The sequence below is a fragment of the Chrysoperla carnea genome, chromosome 1, assembly GCF_905475395.1.
Source record: "Chrysoperla carnea chromosome 1, inChrCarn1.1, whole genome shotgun sequence".
NCBI classification, from domain to species: Eukaryota; Metazoa; Arthropoda; class Insecta; order Neuroptera; family Chrysopidae; genus Chrysoperla; species Chrysoperla carnea.
Window position 1 is genome coordinate 90,496,258 of NC_058337.1, and position 22,598 is coordinate 90,518,855.

Here is a 22,598-nt window from a genome sequence, read left to right on the forward strand (position 1 = left end):
GAAAATCATTTCATTTAAATGTACAGTATTTGTTATGAATGAATAATTTTAACTTTATATTACTTAAATGGGCCCAGTTTAGAGACCCGGTATGTCCTAAATTTTAAAAATAAACCCTCATATTCAAAGTGATTTCTCAACCATCTAACTTTTTCACATTAAATTTTAGTCCATTGTATTAACGAACACTGAACAAACAAATTAATTTCTAACATATTTTAATAAAGGTACGTAATATGCGCATCTTTCGACCTATTTAGCCCAACCCTATAGAGTATATAATCGCAGCAACGAAGCTCTGAAGCTCGAAAATTTGAACAGTAAGATGGATTTGAATGCGGTTTTCTGCATTCGATTCGTTAGAGCGTCAGGAAATTTTGTGACCTGCATTAATAATAAGAAATTAAAAATATGCAATTTTCATAAATACAATTCGGTTATTAGTGGTAAAAATGACTCCAAACTTGTTACTAGAGTGTTTTTGGGGTCGCTGAACACGAAATCCACTTAACTTTCTTATAACTCATTCAAATCCGTCGTACAATTCAGATTTTTCGAACTTTGACTATTTTTAGTGTTTCGTTTCCGCGACTAATATTAATAACGAAATACTATTTCAAATTTTGACACCTGAATTTATATGCCATTTATAGTCCTTAAAAAAAGTTTTCGTAAAGTTGTGTAGATAATGAGCCCAATTTTAAACATATTTAGAATACTTGTTAAATATAAAACTTTTTCATATCACGTTTCTTCGATTTGTTGTTGCTGTTGTTATTTAAGGTGTGTGTCCACAGTATTCACCAATTTTATCAGATACACATTCGAACACATCAAAAGCAACATCACAGTGTTTATGAGCATCTGAAACAAATAATTTTATTTATAAGTAAAAAACAAAATGTAAATTTTTAAACATTACTCTATACCAGTCATTCCCAAAGCGGTCTATATCGATTCCTTGGGATTGATTCAAACAAGAAAGGGATACGGTAGCGTTAATAAGAATAAGGGGTCTATGAGAATGGAAAACGATACAATTGATTGAATTGAATTGAATTATAACACGTTTAATGTTGCAATACAGCTACAAATAATTGAGAATTTCCTCTTGTACTAATTTACAGGAGTAATTTTTTTCTAAAAAAGGTTATCATAACGTACTGAAAGTAAATACACAAAATCCTTACAAATTGGGAGAGGGAAGTATTAATTTTAAAAAAAAAGGTTTAAAGTAAATGTTTTAAGAAAGTAGATTCAAAAGTTAAGTTATTATCATTTATCTTGTTTAAACAAATATTAGTAGACATATCGGTCAAATAGTCAATAAGTAAATCGTCATAGTTGTATAAGTCATAAACGGTTAGCGATACAAATAAAAAAGTTAGTTTACAAAAAAGGTAGGTAATTTAATTATCTATAATAAAAGTTATTAGCATTTTTGGTCTAAAGTGCACGGTTATAGAGATATAGCCTAAAACAGTTTTTCTTCAAATGGAGGCCCTCCCCCCCTATTTTTGTAAGCATTTTGTACATTTACATTCAGTACGTGATACTGAACCTATTTAAATAATAAAATAACTCCTGTAATTTAGTAAATAGCTTCTATATAACCTGTATTATGCAAGGCTTATACAGAAAACAAAAAAACATTCACTCTTTCAATGTTAGAACACAAAACTTCCTCATCACTATATCGTATTATGATCTCGCAGCTTTTTGAAGATATTCGAATTTCAACGGTGGTTTTCGTTAAGAGATTACACAGACCTAATCAAATCGTTGCAGATACATTTAAAAATTTTTTATCGTCCTGATAGATATTAACTTTTCCGTAATTTTTTTAATTATATTATTGTATATCCAGTTAAGATGTTTTTTGCAGTTTAGTGTTCAGAGTAATGAATTTATTTCTTAAAAATGAATGCGTTTTGGTAAAATTAAAAGTTAAATTTTAATGGCTTTTCTTTTATCCTTTTAATTTTTAATCTAAAAATTTAATTGTCTAAGATTTAATATCATTGATTTAATTTCAACTCGATTTCAGCTTCTGTTAATTATATTATTGTAGGCCATGTTAAATTTTGTTATTTACCTTTTTCAAATAAGTTAGTATGCTTTCTATAAGCAGTTCCTAAACATTGTTGTACTGCTTGATATGTGGCTACAAGATACCCTTGTTCTGCAACACCTTCTGTATACAAGTTGACTAATCCTTGTGTGGTTGGAAAACCATTTTGATCAACCTAAAACAGATATAATTATAATATGAAAGAAAACACAAAAACTATTTTAGAGTGTAAAAATACAAGACAAGAAAAAACAAGTAAAAATAGACAATTGACTGAGTTAATCGTTGAAATACCTTGCAAATAGACAGTTGAATATATGTGCTTGTATTGTTTTTTATAAATAGCATAACCTTTGATAATTTTAAAAAACTAAAACATTTGGCCACCGACTTCAAGAAAGACAAATAAAATAATATCAAAGAAAATATAATTATATATTTACTTTCTTCGACGTTAATGTAAACATGGCTTCGAATATAAAGGTAGGCGAATGATTCAAATGAAGCTCCAACTGAAAGGCCTATCTATAATCATACACTTTGTCTAATATCTGAGTCCATTTACCGGCAATAGTACTGAGAATGTCTACTTCCAAATAGGCTAAAATCTTTTGGACACCTTATTGTGTTTTATCTACTTTACTCTATCGGCGCAGGTTTTTCTTTTAAGCAAGTACAAACAAACCAGGGTATCATAAGATCATTACTCTTGTTTCCCATCACACTCTACGGTTCATTTGAGCCAACTACGTTGCCTATATTAGACCTTCAGTATAAAATTTTCTTTCCAATGAAACCACTATCATGGGAACTCACCCTACTTGTGTGTTTTATTTGACTTTAAAAGACAACTTTTTAAAAAACATAGAGAGGAATTAATTATTTAACGTTTTAACTTACAAGAAGCAATAGATATTACAAATATTTTAGTCTTTTTACAGATATTTTGGATGTAAACACAATCAATGACTGTTGTGCAATGAATGGACCTTGAGTTTTATCTACGGAGTATCTATAAATGGAAAGTTACCTTAAGTATTTATTATATGATAATTATTACATGTAAAACAAGTATTCATTTATATCTCTTCTTAATAATTAAAAATAACATTTTATAGTGATTGAATGAATTTGTGTCATTACATAAAGAACAGACAAACAAGAAAAGGACATTTTGTCTCGTAATAATTAGGCCACAGTCTTAAATGTTATTGAAAGTGGTTTGGTCCGTAGATATAGTACCATTATATAACTTCACATCATAATAAAACTAGCTACGGTACCCTCTGTTTTCGCATGCAGCCATCTTATGCATTATACCCATTTAGTTGACCTAATAATTTTAGAGATCCCACATATTGATGGAAAAATTTTCTAATATTCTAAAGTAGTATTTCATCAATTTGCGTGAAATCGGTAGCTTTGTGTTAAATTATTAAAAATTTTACGTAAAGGATAACTGTTACTATTTCACATTAATGTTTTTTTTAATAACATTTTCTTAAGCCCGGAACATTAGAGCAAATGTCAGTGAAATATATTAATTACATCAAGAATAATTACCATTGTCCCGTATACTTCGTACAATTTGATAAAATACATTTTCAGATATTGCATTTGTAAAGAATTATCCCTAACATAGAGCTTAAGTTAATGATTCTTTTACAGATTAAATGTTTTTCACATATATTGGAAGTTCTTGAAAAATATTATTATAGGCAACACCAGGGTTAAAACTTAAGACTTCTCGATCAGTAGTACAATTTGAAGAAAGAAGTATGTGTGTGTGTGTGTGTGTGCATACACAGTACGTTCGTGGTCACTTTTTCCTGATCGATATAGCGCGAACAAATAATGATATTCATTTCGTTGAGGTGTCGATCGGAGCGTATTAACGGCAATATGATCCGGCATTCCATAACATTCGATCGAGGAGTAGATGTAACAGACACATTTTTTTGTTAGCTGTTAATTATACAAATAACTAATAGTATAATAATAAATGTATGGCCTGCCATTTTATGATATGTCATAAATTAATGAAGACTGTGTGTGCCGTTTCATTTCCCAAAACAACGTAATTTGTATAAAATATCATTCCGATTAATTTATTATTTCGGGGTTTTCAACACTTATTTCAGAAGAAGATTCTTCCAGCATATAGCAACCACCACTACCCACGGCTTGTTTATATTATTTTAGAAACATGAACGAAGAGTAATAAATGAAAAAGTTTGTTTGTTTTCTAAAGAAAGTATGAGTTATTACAAAATGAAAAGAAATAATATTTTACTCATTATGAACAGCGTCTAGTCGCTTAAGACAATTGTCTTACTTGCGTATTATGTACTCTTTGAGTCAAAAAAATAAAGATAATAAATCACCAAATGAATTGATTCATTGAAAAATCAACTAAAAAAACTTCCTAACCGCAATTAACAACTGCCATTAATGTAATCATTCAAAATTGTATAAAAAATTGCAATTGTTCGTTATTGCATATAGGTTTAATATAAATCGCAATTGTTTATTTTTATTTGTCATTAATCATCGATTACACAATCAATTCTAATTGAACTATGTAACAATCATTTACATATACTTACAGCTTTCACTTTACGATAAACGCATTGCAGAAGACACTGTAAAAAAAAAAAATTAAAAACATTTAATTGTTTTGTTGTTTTATTTGAATAACTTATTATTTTGATTACTATAATATTCGACCGTAAGCCCATAATAAAGCGAATTTTTCTACTATCGTTTTGCCAGACTTTGAAAAATGAGGAATTAACCATGGCTCGAGTTTTTCTACGTTTTTCAACGATTTTCTTTTCCCTGTCATTTATTTGTTTTCAATAACTATCTTTTAAAATCATACGACAGACAAAAAATAATCGTATACAACCAGATTTCCATAAAATCGACACTTAAGATACGGTTAAAACATCAATTTTCTTTATTACAGAGAAATCTCCAAAATAATCAGTTAAAAAAATTATAGAAATTTCGCTTCATTATGGGCTAACGGTTTGCATGTACTGAATAATGAATAGCCTGCCTATGGTTCAATAAGGATGATAAGTACGATTTAGACCTATTAAAAAAATCTATTCAATTAGGAACAAGATTTTTTTCGTAGTAAGATAGAAGATAAAAAATTAAGCCCCTTATTTATAGAATGGCCACCCGAATACTCCAAAAAATATAAACTATTGAGAGAGAAGTTTGTACTATCACTTATTATTTAACAGAAATTTTAAGGATTTTTACTTCCATTTTTTAAGGAATAAATCTTTTCAATATTTAAAGTAAATCCTGATTACTAATTTGCAACTATGCACAAAAAATTATTTGTGCGTTTACGGTACGAAGTTCTACTTTTAATTTATACATCTCTTTTAGAACGGGTGTAGAATTTTGAATTGAAAATTTATAATTTGGGGGCTTATTTAAGTTTTAAATAGATTGGAACTGTTTAATAGATATTATAGCACGTGCGTCCGGGTTTAGGTGGCAATTCCAAAAATGAGAAACATAATTTTTTACCTTAAGTATTTAATGGTATATTAATAAGACAGACGGACACATTTTGGCGTTTAAAATAAATAAATAAATAATTGAGTTTAATCTCCGTTTTTCAGATCTCGTCTATAACTGAGGCCATCCACATCATTATTTGTAATCTTTACTTATTTGTTAAACTACAAGCGAATATACAATCAATTTAATGATGTGGATGGAGTCGGTAACTTCGTCCTTATCCAAGCGACGACAGTGTGATAAATTTACCGCCCCATAAAGTATTTTTGTTCACACTACCGTTACCTGGATTCGAACCCGCAATCTTCCAGCCAGTAGACAAAGCAAGTTAAGCAAGTATGGGATGAAAAATTAGTTCCACTTAATATGAGTGTGAATTCCTTCTTAACTTCAAATCATTATATTAATTTCCACAAAGTAAAGCTCACTACAACTAAAAAAAGTTAACTTACTCCAGCAATTTTCTTTTCATCATCAGTAAATGTTTCCCGTTTTGATCGTGATTTGCCTTGAAGTGCTTGTTCTTCTGATAATACATTTAATGCTTCTGTAAATTTCAATAAATAAAAGTTATAGTATTTATTGTAAATAAATGTAAAAATTATTAACAAATATTACACAATATATTACATACATAATTGTAATTTCAGATTCTCGTGTTTGAAGAACATTTTTTTATAAAATTATTAGACTGAAATAATCACATTTAGAATTCCGTAACAATTATTTTAAAAAACAGTAAAATAACAATATTTCACCAGGCTGCTACTGTTAAAATGTTTTCAAGAGTAGCATTAATTTATAATTTGGAAATTTAATAAATAGCGGTTTTAGAAAATTTTATATTATAGAATGTTGGAAAAAGATTATAGGTTCTGCAATTTTTATCATAAATGATCGGTTTTTATTTTTTAATAACCTACACAAGTCACACATTTTAAAATATAAGAAAAAAAATTGTTAACCGTTTTTAATGGTATACCGTTTGGGTTTACTACCTTACTCGAAAGGGGATAAATATAAATCTACACAATTTTGGTATACATACGAACGTCTTTCATCCATCAATTTTGATAGATATATCTTACAATAATTAATATAATCTTACAAAGGTACATTTTTGTACCTTCGGATGTTTAAATTGACCGGATAAATTCTTTTAAAACATGAACGCAGTCTCTTTTCTCTTGCAAACTTGGAGCATTCATTCAAAACGTGAATATTTGCTAAATATTTCAGGCGTATTCATTATCAAAATACAATAATTTTGGTACTTCTATAGTAAATCAACGAAATGTCAAAGTTTTTATCGTCATCTGACTGCTCAAAGTCCAGCGATAGTTAGCTGCTAAGTATATCGAAAAAATTTACAGGTTCTCTTTGTAAAAAATAAAAAAATATTCTTAAACATAATTTAAGTAGGTACTGTTCAAGATTTCATATTTTCAAAATTTTCATACAATAGTTAAAACAACTTATTTGAACATATTATTTTTTTAAGATTTTTACTAAAAATACAATATTTACTTGGCGCGCCTATTCCAGGAAAAATTCAAGACACCAAAAACACAATAGATTTTAACCCGCACGATGTTTTAGTACAAATTTTGTAAAAACTTAAAAACCTTGTGTTCTAGAGAATCCTTTATTTTTAACCTGTTTTATATGATCATAATAACTATAAATCGTAAAATCGTAAACTACGGTTGAACAGATAAAATCGCTGCGGTTTTCCGCTGTATAGAAACCTATCATAGTGACCATGAGAATAAATGTGATGTAGCAATTTCCAACCGTTTTGTGCTTATTTAGTAAAAAAATATCTTGCAATAATAGAAAATAGATGGGAAAGTTTCATAATTATACACTAAACTATAAAGATCATGAGATCACCCATATAGATCATAGAATCTCACATTTAATAATTAGGTTTATTACACTACTAAGGAAATTAACCCATCGAATAAATAAAATTAAAAGTAAGAATTTAACCTATGTAAGTTAGTATAGATGTAGGTAATAATATATACAAGATTATTTTTTTTTATGTTTCCAGTTATGAAAAATTAATTGGAATATAAAAAAACGGTAGAATTTGAGTGTTCTTATTCTTGGGGGGAATGAAAACAAGTTGTCTAATTTTATTTTCCGAGGATACATTCCGGGTCAAACGATGTCCAACTTTCTTTTCTTGGGTCTTAATTTTCGAAACCAGATTGTACGATTTTTTAATAAATCAGAAAAAAACTTTTTTCAAAGAAATTTCTTTTTTTGGGCCTTAGTTTTCAAAATTTGATTTTACGATTTTTAATAAATCAAAAAAAAAATTTTTTGTGTATTTCTTTATCATAAGTTGCTTGTTTCTCGATAAAAAAAGGATATGCACAAAAAAATACTATTTTGAGAATTTGTTGGCTAAAAATTTTATTTGAGAAACTTTATAATCTAAATTTAGATGGCAAAAATTGAGATAAATGAAAAACAATTTTTAGACAAAAGTTGCTTTTTTACGACAAAGACTCTACTAAAAAATATAGGTAAAACCAAGTATAATCATTGTTTCATCCGGTACCAGTCCTCGAAACAAAAAATTGGACACATATTGTCATTTCCTCCGAAGAAGACCCAGATTTTACCAATTCTGATATCCCAGTCCATGTATCAAATCAATCCGTTTTTTGAAAAGATTAGTCGGAAACTTTTTTTAAAAATTACCTGTATAGTTATAAACAACTATCTAGTACCCAATACCTAATTAATAAATAATAATATTACTGCACTTTGAATAATAAATTAAAAACGAAAGTAGTTTACATATTTTATTTAAATATAAATAAATATTATATTTAAACATTTTAGATAACAACATAATATTTATAAAACGTCTTATTAGATTTTTTTATTATGCACACTGATTTGATTATATCTACTTTTAATAATATTTGTGAAAGCAAAATGACATATTTATATTTATGATCGTTTAATTAATGGATATGGAGATAGATATTAACAATTAAATAATTGTAAAAATTAATTTATTAACTAATCATCTTTTTTGCACATAAAAACTACTTTTGTTTTCTATTTTATAAAAATGTTACCTCCTATTACGATTCCAATACAACATTTGTTCTTTTTGCATTGGTATAAAAATAATACATTATTTAACTAATTTTGAATAATAACATTGATATTTCATTTGTATATATGTTACAGGAAAAATCAATTGTAATAAGAGTTGACTCTTCCTAGGCAGAGTAACCTATTGCTAAAAACATTAGTTACAGTTAATTGGAAATAAATAAACACACTTATCCTATTTGAGTTAATTATGCCTCTGGTTTAATAAAAGTGGATGAAAGTAAATTAATTAAGTTAAGTGTAATAATTATGTCAGATTCCTTGTTGTAACAAATGATAGTCTACATTTCTATTAGTTGAAGAATATACGGACACTATCGTGTGTTTGGCTTGAGTCTCACGTTAAGATAATTTGGAGTAGATAATTAACGTGAGCATAATATTATTTTATTTTTTTTAGTACAAATTAAGTTTATAGTACGATTGAGTTCATTCACTGATCCTCAGAAAATCTGAGAAAAGCTCAAAAAACTTAATAATATATTACCAAATTATGTTGACGCGAAACTCACGCTAAACACACAATAATGGTCGTATAGACACACCTTTTTTAGGGTGTGTTCCGTAATATTCACCAGTATACTAGGCAGTGCTCATGACGTCATATTGTACTGGTAAAACGGGCATGATAGTGTACATGTGTTCACCGAGTGTTTGTGCAAAAAACTTATTTATTTTTTGTTCATTAAGAAGGAATTATGGCTTCTGAAAAAGACTTACTCGTAATACATGAATACAATAAGAATATATATTTAAGAATATATATACACGCACTGACCAGTATATTTCGGAACGATTCACCAGTATGGCGTCATTAGTACTGCACAGTATACTGGTGAATATTACGGAACATACCCTTAGTATTTAGTGATTTTTCTTAGTTTTTTTAAATTTTTCTATGTAGGTAAACTTATTAATAACTTACTTTACAATCCTTACTTTATTGAATAAAGGTTTAGCCTTTCTTATTGGTTTTTTATTAGCTGCTAGACTATTTCCTTGCCAAAACTTTTACTACAGTGAGAGTATTTTACTACTAGCTATAGTTAACTCTGGCTAGTTATAAATGTTGATCAAATTTCAACATTTTTCTTTTTTTTTTTTTTTTTTTTTTTTTTTTTAATTAACTTTTACTGAAAATACCAGTAACAGTCGACTTTACCTAGAAAGAGTCAACTTTTCCTGTAACATAAATCAATTCTTTGTCTCCGGAGATGATAATTCATTTTCATAGTAAAGTGTTACCCTTACTCCTGATTCAATGTATATTAGGTCAATTATATCGTCAGATAAAATCCATTATTGTTAGATGAAACTTATTAATGGTAAAATTAGAAACTTTGTAAAAACTAGTGTCATAAATTATTTACATTTTTTATAACGGATGCACTGGGAAATAATACATTTTGAAATTATCTACACATACTTTATATCATTCTCAATTCTTAAAAGTGAGATTGATGTTTAAAAATAAAAATAAATAATAATAATAAGTTTGTTAATTACCTGTAATAATTGCAATTTTAATTTCATCTTGACAACTTCCAATTACTTTTTGAATTCGCAATGGAGCTAATGGTGGAGTTGTACACCTTTTACCCTTGAAAAGAAAGTTAAATAAAAATATTTCATCAAATTCTAAATATTTCTTTGTAAATATCACTTAGAAATTGACACTTCTTCAGCTTGTTAGCGAAGGAGATTAATCGAAACCGAGTGTGTTAAGTTTGCTTCAAATTTAAATTATCAGTAATACCTAACGGTCAATTTAGGAAAATTTTACACGCATTTTTATTTATTTCAGAAGTCAATAATTCCCAACCGAACTTTTTCGAAAATAGATTTTTCCACCAGAAAGGATCATATCCTCGTTTTGATTCATTTCAACTTCCGCAATTGGAATTTACGTAATTTTTCACTAATCCCTGGTTTTTCTTAGTCAATTTGTTTGTCCAAACGAAGAGTAAATTAATATTTTACAAGGGCGTCTTAATTAACGGATTTTCAAACGATGGTCAAAACTCGTATTTTACCGTTTTTTTAGGATTCCAATCCGTTTTTGATAAAAATAGCTAAAAACTTTAAAAAAAATAAACTCCGTGTATGAAAATTTACCGAATTTAAGTAAATTATTTGAATGCGCCAGATTACATGAAATATGAGAAGCGATCATTTTACTTACTAAAATATAACAAAGCCATTAAACATTAATTAAGTTCGAGTTAAAATATATTTTAGCTCCTGGAATTACTACGCTATCTTATTTATCTAATAACAAACTATTAAGAACTTTATAGTGAGTAATTTAAGTTGCATACGTTATAGTACACAACACCGGTTTTAAATGGTTTAATTTTATATAAATTTACAAAATAAAATTTTTTGTATTATACTTACAGAAGAAGCAGCACTATTTACAAATCCAGTTACAAAAGCAACAATACTAATTGAAATAACTAAATGCTTTGCCATTGTTAAATTTAAGATTGGTAAAAACAAGATAGATATTAAAATTGTAAACAAATCGTTGAATAATTCACTTGAACAACATCCAAGAACTGATTATTATAAAATATAAAAATCAGTATAGGTAATATACTACTTAATTTAAATTTGTTGATACAATGAATGAAATTTTACCTTCATTTCATTTAATTCTTCGACTAGGTACTATCTTATAACGTTACAATATAAACCCCACTTAACAAGTACCTATTGCATTATAATACTTATGTAGTTATTTAGTATCTATACCTAATATTATTACATATTTAACGATGGTTTTTTTAAATATTTTTCATAAAATATGATTTTATATTATTATCAAAAAACTTGTATATCTATAGTTGAATACTGAATAATATTGAAAGGCTCAAGTAGTAAGTAAAGGCCTAGCATGCAAGGAATTGACGATTTCTATAACCATTATACAGAGTGTTCTGTTATTGATAGCAGAAAATTATACCAGTAAATTAAGCTTATCAAGGCAAATGGAAAAGCTATTTACCAAATTTCGATCAAAGGTCGGATTCGGGAGATGTAGCTATGGGAAAAATAAAAAGATTTATGAATTCACAGACCTATTCATTAAATTAGTAGGTGTCACTTTAGAATATAGAGGGGGCTATCATAAAACAATAATTGATTGTAAATTGATTTAATTGGGTAGTGAATATTTTGTTGTCGTTATTTATAAAGAAAACAAAAAAATAATTCACCATTAAATTGGGCAATACGTAACACAAAATCTTAAACATCGTATCACTTTACATCTTCAACACAATATACATAGTGTGGTTTGTCTGTAAGTATGTGTATATTAGCATGTATTTGATTAAAACGGACCTTAGTTCATTTGAATGAGGCAATAGTTCTGCAGTCAATAAGAGAACAACCTGTATAATATTAATTTTAGAAAGATAATTAATATTTCTTTCTTCGTTGGACTTTATTTCTGACTTATGACTGTAATTTTAACCCGCGACTAAAAATAGGAGTATTATAAGTTTAACTGTTCTGTGTATCTGTGTGTTTCTCTGTAGCACCGTAGAGCTTTTAAATTTATGAACCAATTTTGATTATTTTTCTATTGTTTGGGAGGTAATTCGATCGAAAGAATTCTGAGTTTTAAGTTTCCGTACCCGAGACAACTAGAAAAGAGGTGATGATCTTCTGACGGATGAACAGATTTTCTTGAAACATAGCTAAGAACACTCTCGATTAAATTACCTTCCACACAAATGAATAGATCAGGCATGATTTTCTCCGAAAGTTAGTCAATATGCCAATTACGTATTGTTTCATTCTAAGGCTCGTTCGATTACGAAAAGTGAATTTAACAACATGTGAGTAAAAATTCGAGCATTTTTCTACGAAAGAAGAAGTGGTGGAAAAAATAAGGAATCATTACTAAAAATATAATAATTAGGTTTGATTTTCAATCGCGCATTGTAATCTCTTACCAATTTGTCCTTAGTAAAATTAATTATACTCTAACCTATAAACTCTGGTATATTATATTTCTACACACAAAATTTTTATTTGAAAGACAAAGGAACCTTTCAATTTTAACACAATCATGTGAATCTTTGACATAATATTTGTTAATTTTTAATTAATTTAATTAGCAATCGCAAGAAAAGTATTATGTGTTCAATAATAAAATTTAACACTTCTCATTATACTTTCTGTGTGTGGCAGGCATAGATGAAAAACACCATTTCATAAAAAGTATTATAAAATGTAATTTCATTATTTTCGTTTCTATTCAACCAGTCGAAACTAGTCAAAATTTTTCCGCATATAAACTTTCTCCAACATTTATCCCTTTCTGATAGTGGCACAAAAAGAATAAATATAGAAACATAAAATTTAATTTTATGTATTAAATTAATATATAGCAATTTGTCGATCAGCGCAGCGATTCAACTAGCAATATGAATGATATTCAGCCATGGCGTATAATACATCATTTAATGAACTTTCTGGCAGGCTGGCTGATGATGGTAGGTACGATAGGGTGGCCATTTGACAAAAAAATATGAAATATCTGACATTAGAAATATGAAATATACCAAGGTATACTAAGTTTAGTCCCAAGTTTGTAACGCTTAAAAATATTGATGCTATGAACAAAATTTTGGTATAGGTGTTCATAAAATCACCTAATTGGTTCATTTTCGGTAGTTGCTCTGTCTGACTGTCGTCTGCCCGTCTGTCATCACGATAACTCAAAAACGAAAAGAGATATCAAGCTGAAATTTTTATAGCGTGCAACATAGGTCAAGTGGGTCTTGGGTTCGTAGGACCCGTCTAGTAAACCGTTAGAGATAGAACGAAGGCTTAAATGTAAAAAATGTTTCTTATAAAAAAATAAACTACTTTTGTTTGGAACATTTTTTCGTAAACATCACTGTTTACCCGTGAGAGCGCAAATTGTATAGTATGTATTATAAGGGAATATCAGTTATACATGTGTGACATGTATGTATGTTTAATGTGACAGAGTAATCAACACTGTCTATACATGGTATTTAAACAATTAACTCAGTCAATTGTTTGTTTTCACTTGTTTTATTATATAATATATTTTAAAAATATAATGTATTGTACTGAGATCAAATAGCGTAACTTAATAACACAGTATACATGTAAGTAATTAAAATATTATTTGTTAACGCAATTAAACTTCACTTTTATACTAAGTCTACGTAGAAAAAGATAATCTTCTAATGGCACACCCTTTTCTACTTGCACTTAATATATTACAACGAGCTAAAAAATAAATAAAGTACCATCAATAAAAATTTCAATAATTCTGATTCGGGGATTTAAAAGACTCTACTATAATTTAAGAATTTAAAATAAAGAAAATTTCCAGTATAATTCCATATAATTTTTTTTATGAATATACTTATAATAAATAAGTATTCTGTACCATGGCTGATACATATACAAACTAATAGTAATCATAAGAACACAAATAAATATCATAATTTAATAATTTCACTACCATAATATGTTATAATTTTTATAAAATGTCATGTGTAGTATTTCTTACTAAAATGTAATGTGTAGCATTTTTACGATTTTAAGTAAATTGGACACAATCCTAAAGTTTAAAAAACAGCAATAAAAGAGGTATCAACTTGAACTGAGCCAAGAACCAATCATACTATGCCTAGGTGATCTGTGTTCCAAAAATGGCTGTTATTGAACTTTTTATTTTCACAAATTCTGTTCGAAATATAGGTTGACGCGCACTCTGACGAAGGAATAGAAGAAAAATTTGTCTGTTTAATCGTTTTTATGTGGTAGGTAAGGAGTGTATATGGGTTATTGAACAATTTAGTTGAATACGGTGTCGTTGGATTTGTCTTAGGCCCAAAAATAACAGGCTATATTGTGTATAAAATTTTGGAGCCCGTCAGGCAGCCGTCTTTAATATATAACAAAAAGTCGAAATAACATCGTGTTTGATATAGTAAGAATATTTATGAAAATTTCCTATATATACAGGATTTTGCAGTAAGAGGTTGCCACTTATGTATTTAACTATCTTTTTTTAACACACTAACATCAATGTATCAAACAAAGATAGCCGAATATATAAAAGTGGTAAATTCTTACTGAAAAATCTTGTATTGTTAAAGAAATTAAATTGAATGCAAGCCAAGTGAGCCTAAACACGAAAGTCTAAAGCTAGGTTGAGACATCCATTGCCCAGCGTAGTGGAAGAGTAACTTTCTGTAATGAAAGTTTAAAGTAATTAAAAATTTTTGGGATTATGTTATTTTGTGTTTGTTTATGTTTGACAAAAAGTGTCTAATTTACTTTGTACCATTTCCAATTTAATTAAATGATAAAAAGTCATCATCATCTTCTTGTATTGTTTATCAACAGAAGATACAAATTTTATTAAACTATTGTCTATATTATATTTCATTTATGTTTTTTGTTTAGCTAATTAAATTTTCAGCTTGCTTAACTTTACTAAATATATATATGACGTACAAATATGCATATCTCCTGTGTTATGTCACACATCAAATGTTTAAAATGAAAATGAAAGTAAAACCCATCGTCCATCACATATTTCTTAAGTAGCAATCAACTTTGGTAATGATTTAAGAATATTGAAATAATTTTTAAAGAAAGATTTGTTTCTCAATAATATAGGCAATTTAATTTTTAAAACTTAAAAAAAAGGACTATTTTGAGTTTAGTGCAATATTCGGAGCCTCGTGAGCCTCGTGGAGCCTAAAATAAAAACGGAACGCATAAAAACTGTGATTTCCAGAAATAGATGCCCAAGCTTTTTTTTTTTAATTGTGATGAAATGCAACTAATCTCCTTTAGGTTATATTATCCTATGAACTAATCCATAACTAATACGCCAGCGAGTTCCTTAATACATAACATAGCCTCAAAAACTATTATAGACCTGGTAGGTTTTGTTGATTTTTTTTTGCGAATGGCTGAAAATACTTTTCTAAAGGGTAATTTTGTTCGCTGATCACGAATTTTTGGGTCATTTTGTTCCCCGAGGCAAGAAAAAAAATACGGCCATTTTTATGCGTGAAATTTGAATTGAACATGGAAATTTCGGTTTTCTTGAGTCTAGCTTTGAATTAGATAAAAAATATTTCAGACAAAAATTGTACCTAGAGTACATATGCAAAATTTTCCGCCCACTACAGTTCATTTGAAGATCATGAGCCTCAGATATGGCCCCTCATGCTCATTTTTACTGTTTTTTTAGTTTTTATAGGTAGATTCTAAATTATTTTTATGCTGTTTTTCCTCGCTTTTGTTTTTTTTTTTTAAATTTTAAATAACGCCACTTCCGCCGCTAAAATCAACAATTTCCAGAAAATCGTAAAATTGAGTTTTAAGGCCAAAAAATTCAATTATTAAAAAAATCAAAATAGGTTCTGTAGATTTAGGTCATTGTAATTTAAAAATACCATCCATTGTAAGCTTAATCAGTACCCCGATTTCTGAGCTAACTTAGAAGAATTCGAACCTCGAAAAATCTGCATTTCAACTTACTATTAAAATTTGTATTTTATAATTTTTTGTATAAAAATAAAAATTTGTAAGATAATATCCAACATCATTTTCGACAAATTTTATTTCATTTTCACCATTATATTTCAAACAAGATAGCACAAAAAAATTAAATCCGAATATTTTATCTGTCTATGTCCATGATGCTTGATTGAACCCGGTTTATACAAAACAGTCCTAAATGTTTAATTAAAACTGCAACTTAATAATATTTTGTTTTTATTATTTGAAAATCATCTTCTCTTATAAAAACAAATGTAGAAGGTAAAAGTTTAATGAACTTTCTAATTATTGCAAATCAAAATGTATAAAATTATAAAATTATGATTATGAAAAATGATTCCATTTAATATCGTTATAAACCACTTAGTAGTTTTACATACATCAAACCTATTCATTATGATGTAACACCAAAATTTGTTGTCCAATTGGCAAATCAACGGCCAAAAAAACATAGACATATTTATATATTTACTTATTTATTAATGACAAAACAAAATAACAACATATGGCATAATGATTTTGAAATATTAAATTATATAATTTGTAGATTTATTACCTCTATATATAAATAAATAAGCCAGAATTCGTACAAAAATTGATAAATCACGGAACTAAAGCGAATGAAGCTGGTCATGTGAATGAGATCCTTATAATCCACATCAGCAGTTTTCAAATTATAAATAACTAGCGGACCCAACGTTGTCCTGTGCAAACTTTACTCCAGTTAATTAATACCTATACTATGCTTAGTCCAACCAAACCCAAATTTACTCCTACCTATTGGATAGGCCGCTCTAATAAATTCCTATACACAATACCTGAATAATAATAAAAAATACCTCAATACTATTAAAAATATGTACATAGTACATAGTAAGTTGTAATATAATGTAACAAAAAAAATGTTTAAAAAAATGTTATTTTTCATAATATGATTTATATGCGCTCCCACCATTTAATGAAATTTAATTTTTTTTGATGCAGAACACTAAAAAACAGTTGTAGTGGACCGTGGAAATCTTATCCATTATCGGATTCACTTGAATATACACACAAAATTCCATCAAAACGGTCCGCCCGTTTAGGAGGAGTACAGTGACTAACACATATTAATCGAAATATATATAATATATAATATAAATTATTTTTTCATAATAAAGACGAGTTTCATAACAAATTCATTAAATTAATTATTCATAAATATTACTGTAAGTATTAGTTTTACAGAAAAAGTGATCAAAGGATAAATTAATTATTGAAGCTATGGTAAGGTGAAAATCCATCCAAGTATTATTGTCTAAGATCCGACATTAGAAAAACATTCCCTCATCAGTTAGTTGACGAAACAAGCACTGAATACGTTTATTACAATAATAGGAATGTAATCTCTGCCAGGATAGCCCTGCTGCTATTAATTTTAATTAATTAATTAATTAATTAATAATCAATTATTATACAATTTCGTTATTTTAATAAAATAATGTTTAATAAAATAAATAATAAAATTTCATAAGTACCTACCATACCATGAATATTACACTATAAACCTATTTATAACAGGCTGTTACTACCGCTACGGTTACCTGCGCACACCTGGCTATTTTGTGGTGTTGGTCAACAAGCGGAACTGGTTACAAAAATCAACTTTTTCCTATGATTAGACATTTACGTAGTATCAGCGAATATAGATATTCGAGTTAAAATTTTACTCCAAAGATAATTAATGTGAAAAATTTCATCATATACTCATTTTTTCTACTTGCAATATTTGTTGGGTTATTTGAAATTCTTCCGAATATTTTGTACGTGTACTGTAAATGCGAATAGTTGATTTTTTACTCTTTCCGCTTAATAATCATACCAGAAATACGTTTTATGTATTTTGTAGCAAGAAAGATCCAATAAACAAGCTTAAGACAGGATAGTAAGTTTTGTTTCTAGTAATAAACCTTTATAAAACCAGTGAACTCTTTCCCTTTCGTCTTACACTAGCCGACCATATACAGTATGGGTCATTTTAATCTATACACCTAAATATCTAGTTTTGTAGTTATTCAATCAAAAAATAACTTAAAGAAAAGTTGCAGAATTTGATGAGGGGGCATCATGTTCTGACATCACATCAGATTGTACCTAGTTCTTCGGGTTTCTTTAGTAGCCAATTTAGATCCTCTATCTAGATCTATTGCCCTCTATTGCCTTTGACAACTTTTGGCTAAAGCATTTTTCCGTATTTAGCATGTTTTCTTTCGATTAAATGCAATAATGACATATTTTCAAGTCGCACTTTTTCCGAAAACTAAAAGTTTTTGAAAAAATTTTTTTAAAAAAATTTTTTAGTTTTTTATGAGGATCAACTTTTTAATTTAAAGTGTTTAATTATCTCTTGCTGTTTAGGATGTAAATTGGCTATTAATAAAACACGAAGAACTAGGTCCAATCTGATGTCAGAACATGATGTATCCCATCAAATACTGCAACTTTTGTTTAAGTTATTTTTTGATTGCTTAACTACAAAACGAGATATTCGAGTGTATAGATTTAAATGGCCCCCCCCCTGTATACATATTGAGGTTGGTTCGCGTTCGCAACAGATTTTTTTAAAATTATTTTTGGAAATTATTTAACAATGATTACTTATTGATATTTTGAAAAATAAACAAAAATTAATGCAACATTGGTTGCGGTTTTTATTTAAGATAATTATTAGATACTATTAAAATGATTTTGATAGTTTGAGAAACCTTTCTTATTAGTAACGCACTAAAAAGCAAAAAAATAGTTGAAAATTTATTACTCATTAGTTATACTGATTTAAAAAGTTTGATCTTTCTGTTAGAGGTGAAACAATTGTTACCAAAAAGATATATCGCTAGAAAACAGAAACATGAAAACCTGTTTTTCAAATGAAAACCTATATTTTTTGTAAGTGATTCGTATTTCATAGCAGAAAAAATTACTTTTATTTGAAAAAAAAATTTTTCTTTTGTATATTTTTTGTGAATTGAGCAAAAAATAACAGATATTTTCACTCATTTCTTATGCGAGAACTGTTGTTTTTTAAGAAAACTCGTAGAATGAGAAGAAGTGTCTTTATTTAAACTCGAAATCATAGAAAATTTTTTCAACCTTCATACATTTTTTGCAAGTGTCAAGTGTAATCCTGTATATCCGCCTTGTTTGGAATACCTTCTTTGATTCCATTACTCTTAAACTTCAAGTAAAGTGTAGTTTGACAATGAGATAAAAAAATAAAATCTTAATGCTTGCTTGACTTTGGATATTTTGAAAATTTTTTTTAGATATACATATTGCAATGTTTTTGCCTACTCTATATATACAAAATTATATAACATATGTACATTGTATAATTTCAAAATTAAAAACAAATAAAACAAGTGAAATCAAACAACTGACTGAGTTAATTGTTAAAATACCATGTATAGACAGTGTTGATTACTCTATCACATTACACTATACATGTCACACATATACATAACTGATAATCCCATATTAATACATGCTATACAATTTTCATCCAATAGTTGTTTATTTTTTTATAAGAAACATTTTTTACATTTAAACTTTTGTTCTATCTCTAACGGTTTACAACATGGCTCCTACGGACTCAAGGCCCAATTGACTATGTGCCTCATTTACAAACTCGACCTCACTTTTTACGTCCTGAGTGCGCTGTAAAAATTTCAATTTGATATCTTTTTTCGTTTTTGAGTTATCGTGTTCACAGACAAACGGACGGACGGACACCCGAAAACGGGCGAATTAGATGATTCTATGAACACCTATACCAAAATTATTTTCGTAGCATCAAAATTTTTAAGCGTTACAAACTTGGGACTAAACTTAATATACTATGTATATTTCATATATACATGGTATAATTATTGGATTATGTATACATACTTAAATATTTTAAGTTTAGATCTAGATTGACTGAAAACACCTGAATGTAAATATTATTTACATCAACAATCTATTAAATATAAAAATTACCAATCGTTTCAATATAAAACAAGCCACAGTGCATTAGGCCGTTAAGGTCCAGATCAAAATCTTTAAATCTGTATTCATTTATAACTAAAATATATTTTTCTACAATTTTATATTGGTCTAAAATTTTGTATACATAATTTCAAAAATTCTCAGAGGAAGTTTTACTCAAATTGAGCCATTTTCTAAATATTGCGCTACAATATTCGAAAAAACCGAAAAAAGATTTATTGACTCTTTTTTGAAATACAAACTACGTCTCAAATTGTTGCAATTACCCAAGAAAAGTATTTTTCCCGCTTTATGGGACATTTCGGAAGCAATATTTATTCATTTTTGGTAAGTGAATAAATTGAGTTTTTTTCTGAAATGGACCGGCGTACCTATGTCCCTTCAAGGTGGCTATCGAATCACCAAACATTTACAATAAAAAGAATAAATCAACCAATGAATTATTCCAAAATAATTACGATTCTTGTTGAGTTCGACAATTGTCGAAAACAATTTATTGTTATAACAATAAATTTTTCATTTTATTAAATTTTTATACAGGGTGGTCCAAGTTATAACAGCAGAACTTCTTCAAATGGTAGATAACAAATATTACGCATATAAATGAATGAAATATTTTTTAATTTTTACGAAGAAAATTAGGTTCGCTAAATTTTTTGGAATTACTTAAGATGTTTTTAAATTATATTAAATATTATTTTTATATTCTTTTAAGAATATTTATTAGAACCTACCTATATAAAATTTGAAATATTTTTGTTTTTCTCAAACCTACGGAATCATTTAAAGTATATTTTTGTCTCTTTTACACTGTAATCAGGTCATTCAAAACAGGCTATGCATATTTTATAAAATTAATAAGAATACTATATATTTACAGCTTATGGATCTTGGAGAAAGTGACTACTACTGGGTCACTAAGAGTAGATATATAAACGATGGTAAATGCATAGTACCAACTTAGTTTAATGGATGTCTTGCCAGCATATATTTATAATTTCACTTTCATGATTGTAGAAGAAGTACCTATAAGTAGTTGAATATTCCATGTGATGATACGTGATATATATGTCGCAGCCAACTGCTTAATTAGTCATGCAATTAACAGCCTAATCGTTTTAACAAACAGCCCGTTCAACTAGCGGCCTGAAGATATTCAGCCATTCAATCAAACAGCTAGACATTTAGGCAAATGACTTGAATCGATAACGTTTAACTACTTGCCTAGCCTAGTAATTTAAATTTAGTTTCACTTTCTGCAACCTGGTGCTGAAACCAACAGTGACACTTTAGGTTTTGATCTCTCCGCTAAAAGATTAAATTATTCATAATTCTGGTTACTGTAAATTTAAGTTATATCGTGATGAAAATCGAAATGAAAAAACCTTAATCGCTGTAAGAGATCGATTTGGAAATCTGGTTTTATTTGGTGCACGACAATCCTGAGTGACAAACGATAATTTTACGACCTTGAAAACATACTAATCCCTACCATAAATGATTACATTGTTGATGGTTGGCAAGATGAAAGACTTGACCTCTGACTAATTTTCATACTAGTCTTCCGCTTACATCTTTATTTTTTGTGTGATGGCCATAATAAAAACGATAAAAATAAAATACTAAAGAGTTCCAATATTGTTCAGTTTCCTACCCTTTCTAAAGGTACCAAAAATATCAATTAACCGACCATAAAAATTATTGTAATAAAATAAATTCAAAGCAACATATTTAATTACAAAAGCATTAATCATAAATCCAAAATTTAAAATGTCAATTTTGTTTATTAACATGGTTTTAGGAAAATCATCTGTACTTTCGTTATGTTATAGTACAAAATTAGACATAGGTATACTACGTATTAAAAATTGACATATCTGCTTAAAAAATAAATCTTGAGTCTGTTTGAATGTCATTATAAAATTTACAAATTATTAACCATACTAGAGTGATTGGGAAAATAAAATGGTAATAAAAACAGTACTACAGTTTCATTTTTTATTGTAAGTGTATTTTTCCATTTTTTTTTTAATTTTATTTTTACTTTTTTTTTTTATACAGTAGAAGTAATTTTAAGTTTTTGGATTTGCATAGAATTACACAAAATTACAATTAAGTTTCTCTATTCGTTTTTACAAAGATTTTACAATTTTTTTACAATAGTTTTACGATTGACCATTTTGAAAAACAAATTTTGTATAACTGTTTGCATACCATTTTTTCAACCTCAATCTTATTTTGATTTTTC

General features: G+C 27.9%; 1 protein-coding gene across 1 annotated transcript; it reads right to left on the bottom strand.

Moving 5' to 3' along the window:
• Positions 1–389: 389 nt before the first annotated feature.
• Positions 390–11,253, bottom strand: LOC123300440 (general odorant-binding protein 70). Its single transcript, XM_044883017.1, has 6 exons — positions 11,153–11,253; positions 10,262–10,355; positions 6,067–6,161; positions 4,678–4,713; positions 2,096–2,246; positions 390–864 (listed from the first exon to the last, which is right to left on the bottom strand). Exons 1-6 carry the CDS (start codon positions 11,225–11,227, stop codon positions 779–781), a joined length of 537 nt encoding a protein of 178 aa, XP_044738952.1. The 5' UTR covers positions 11,228–11,253; the 3' UTR covers positions 390–778.
• Positions 11,254–22,598: the final 11,345 nt, after the last annotated feature.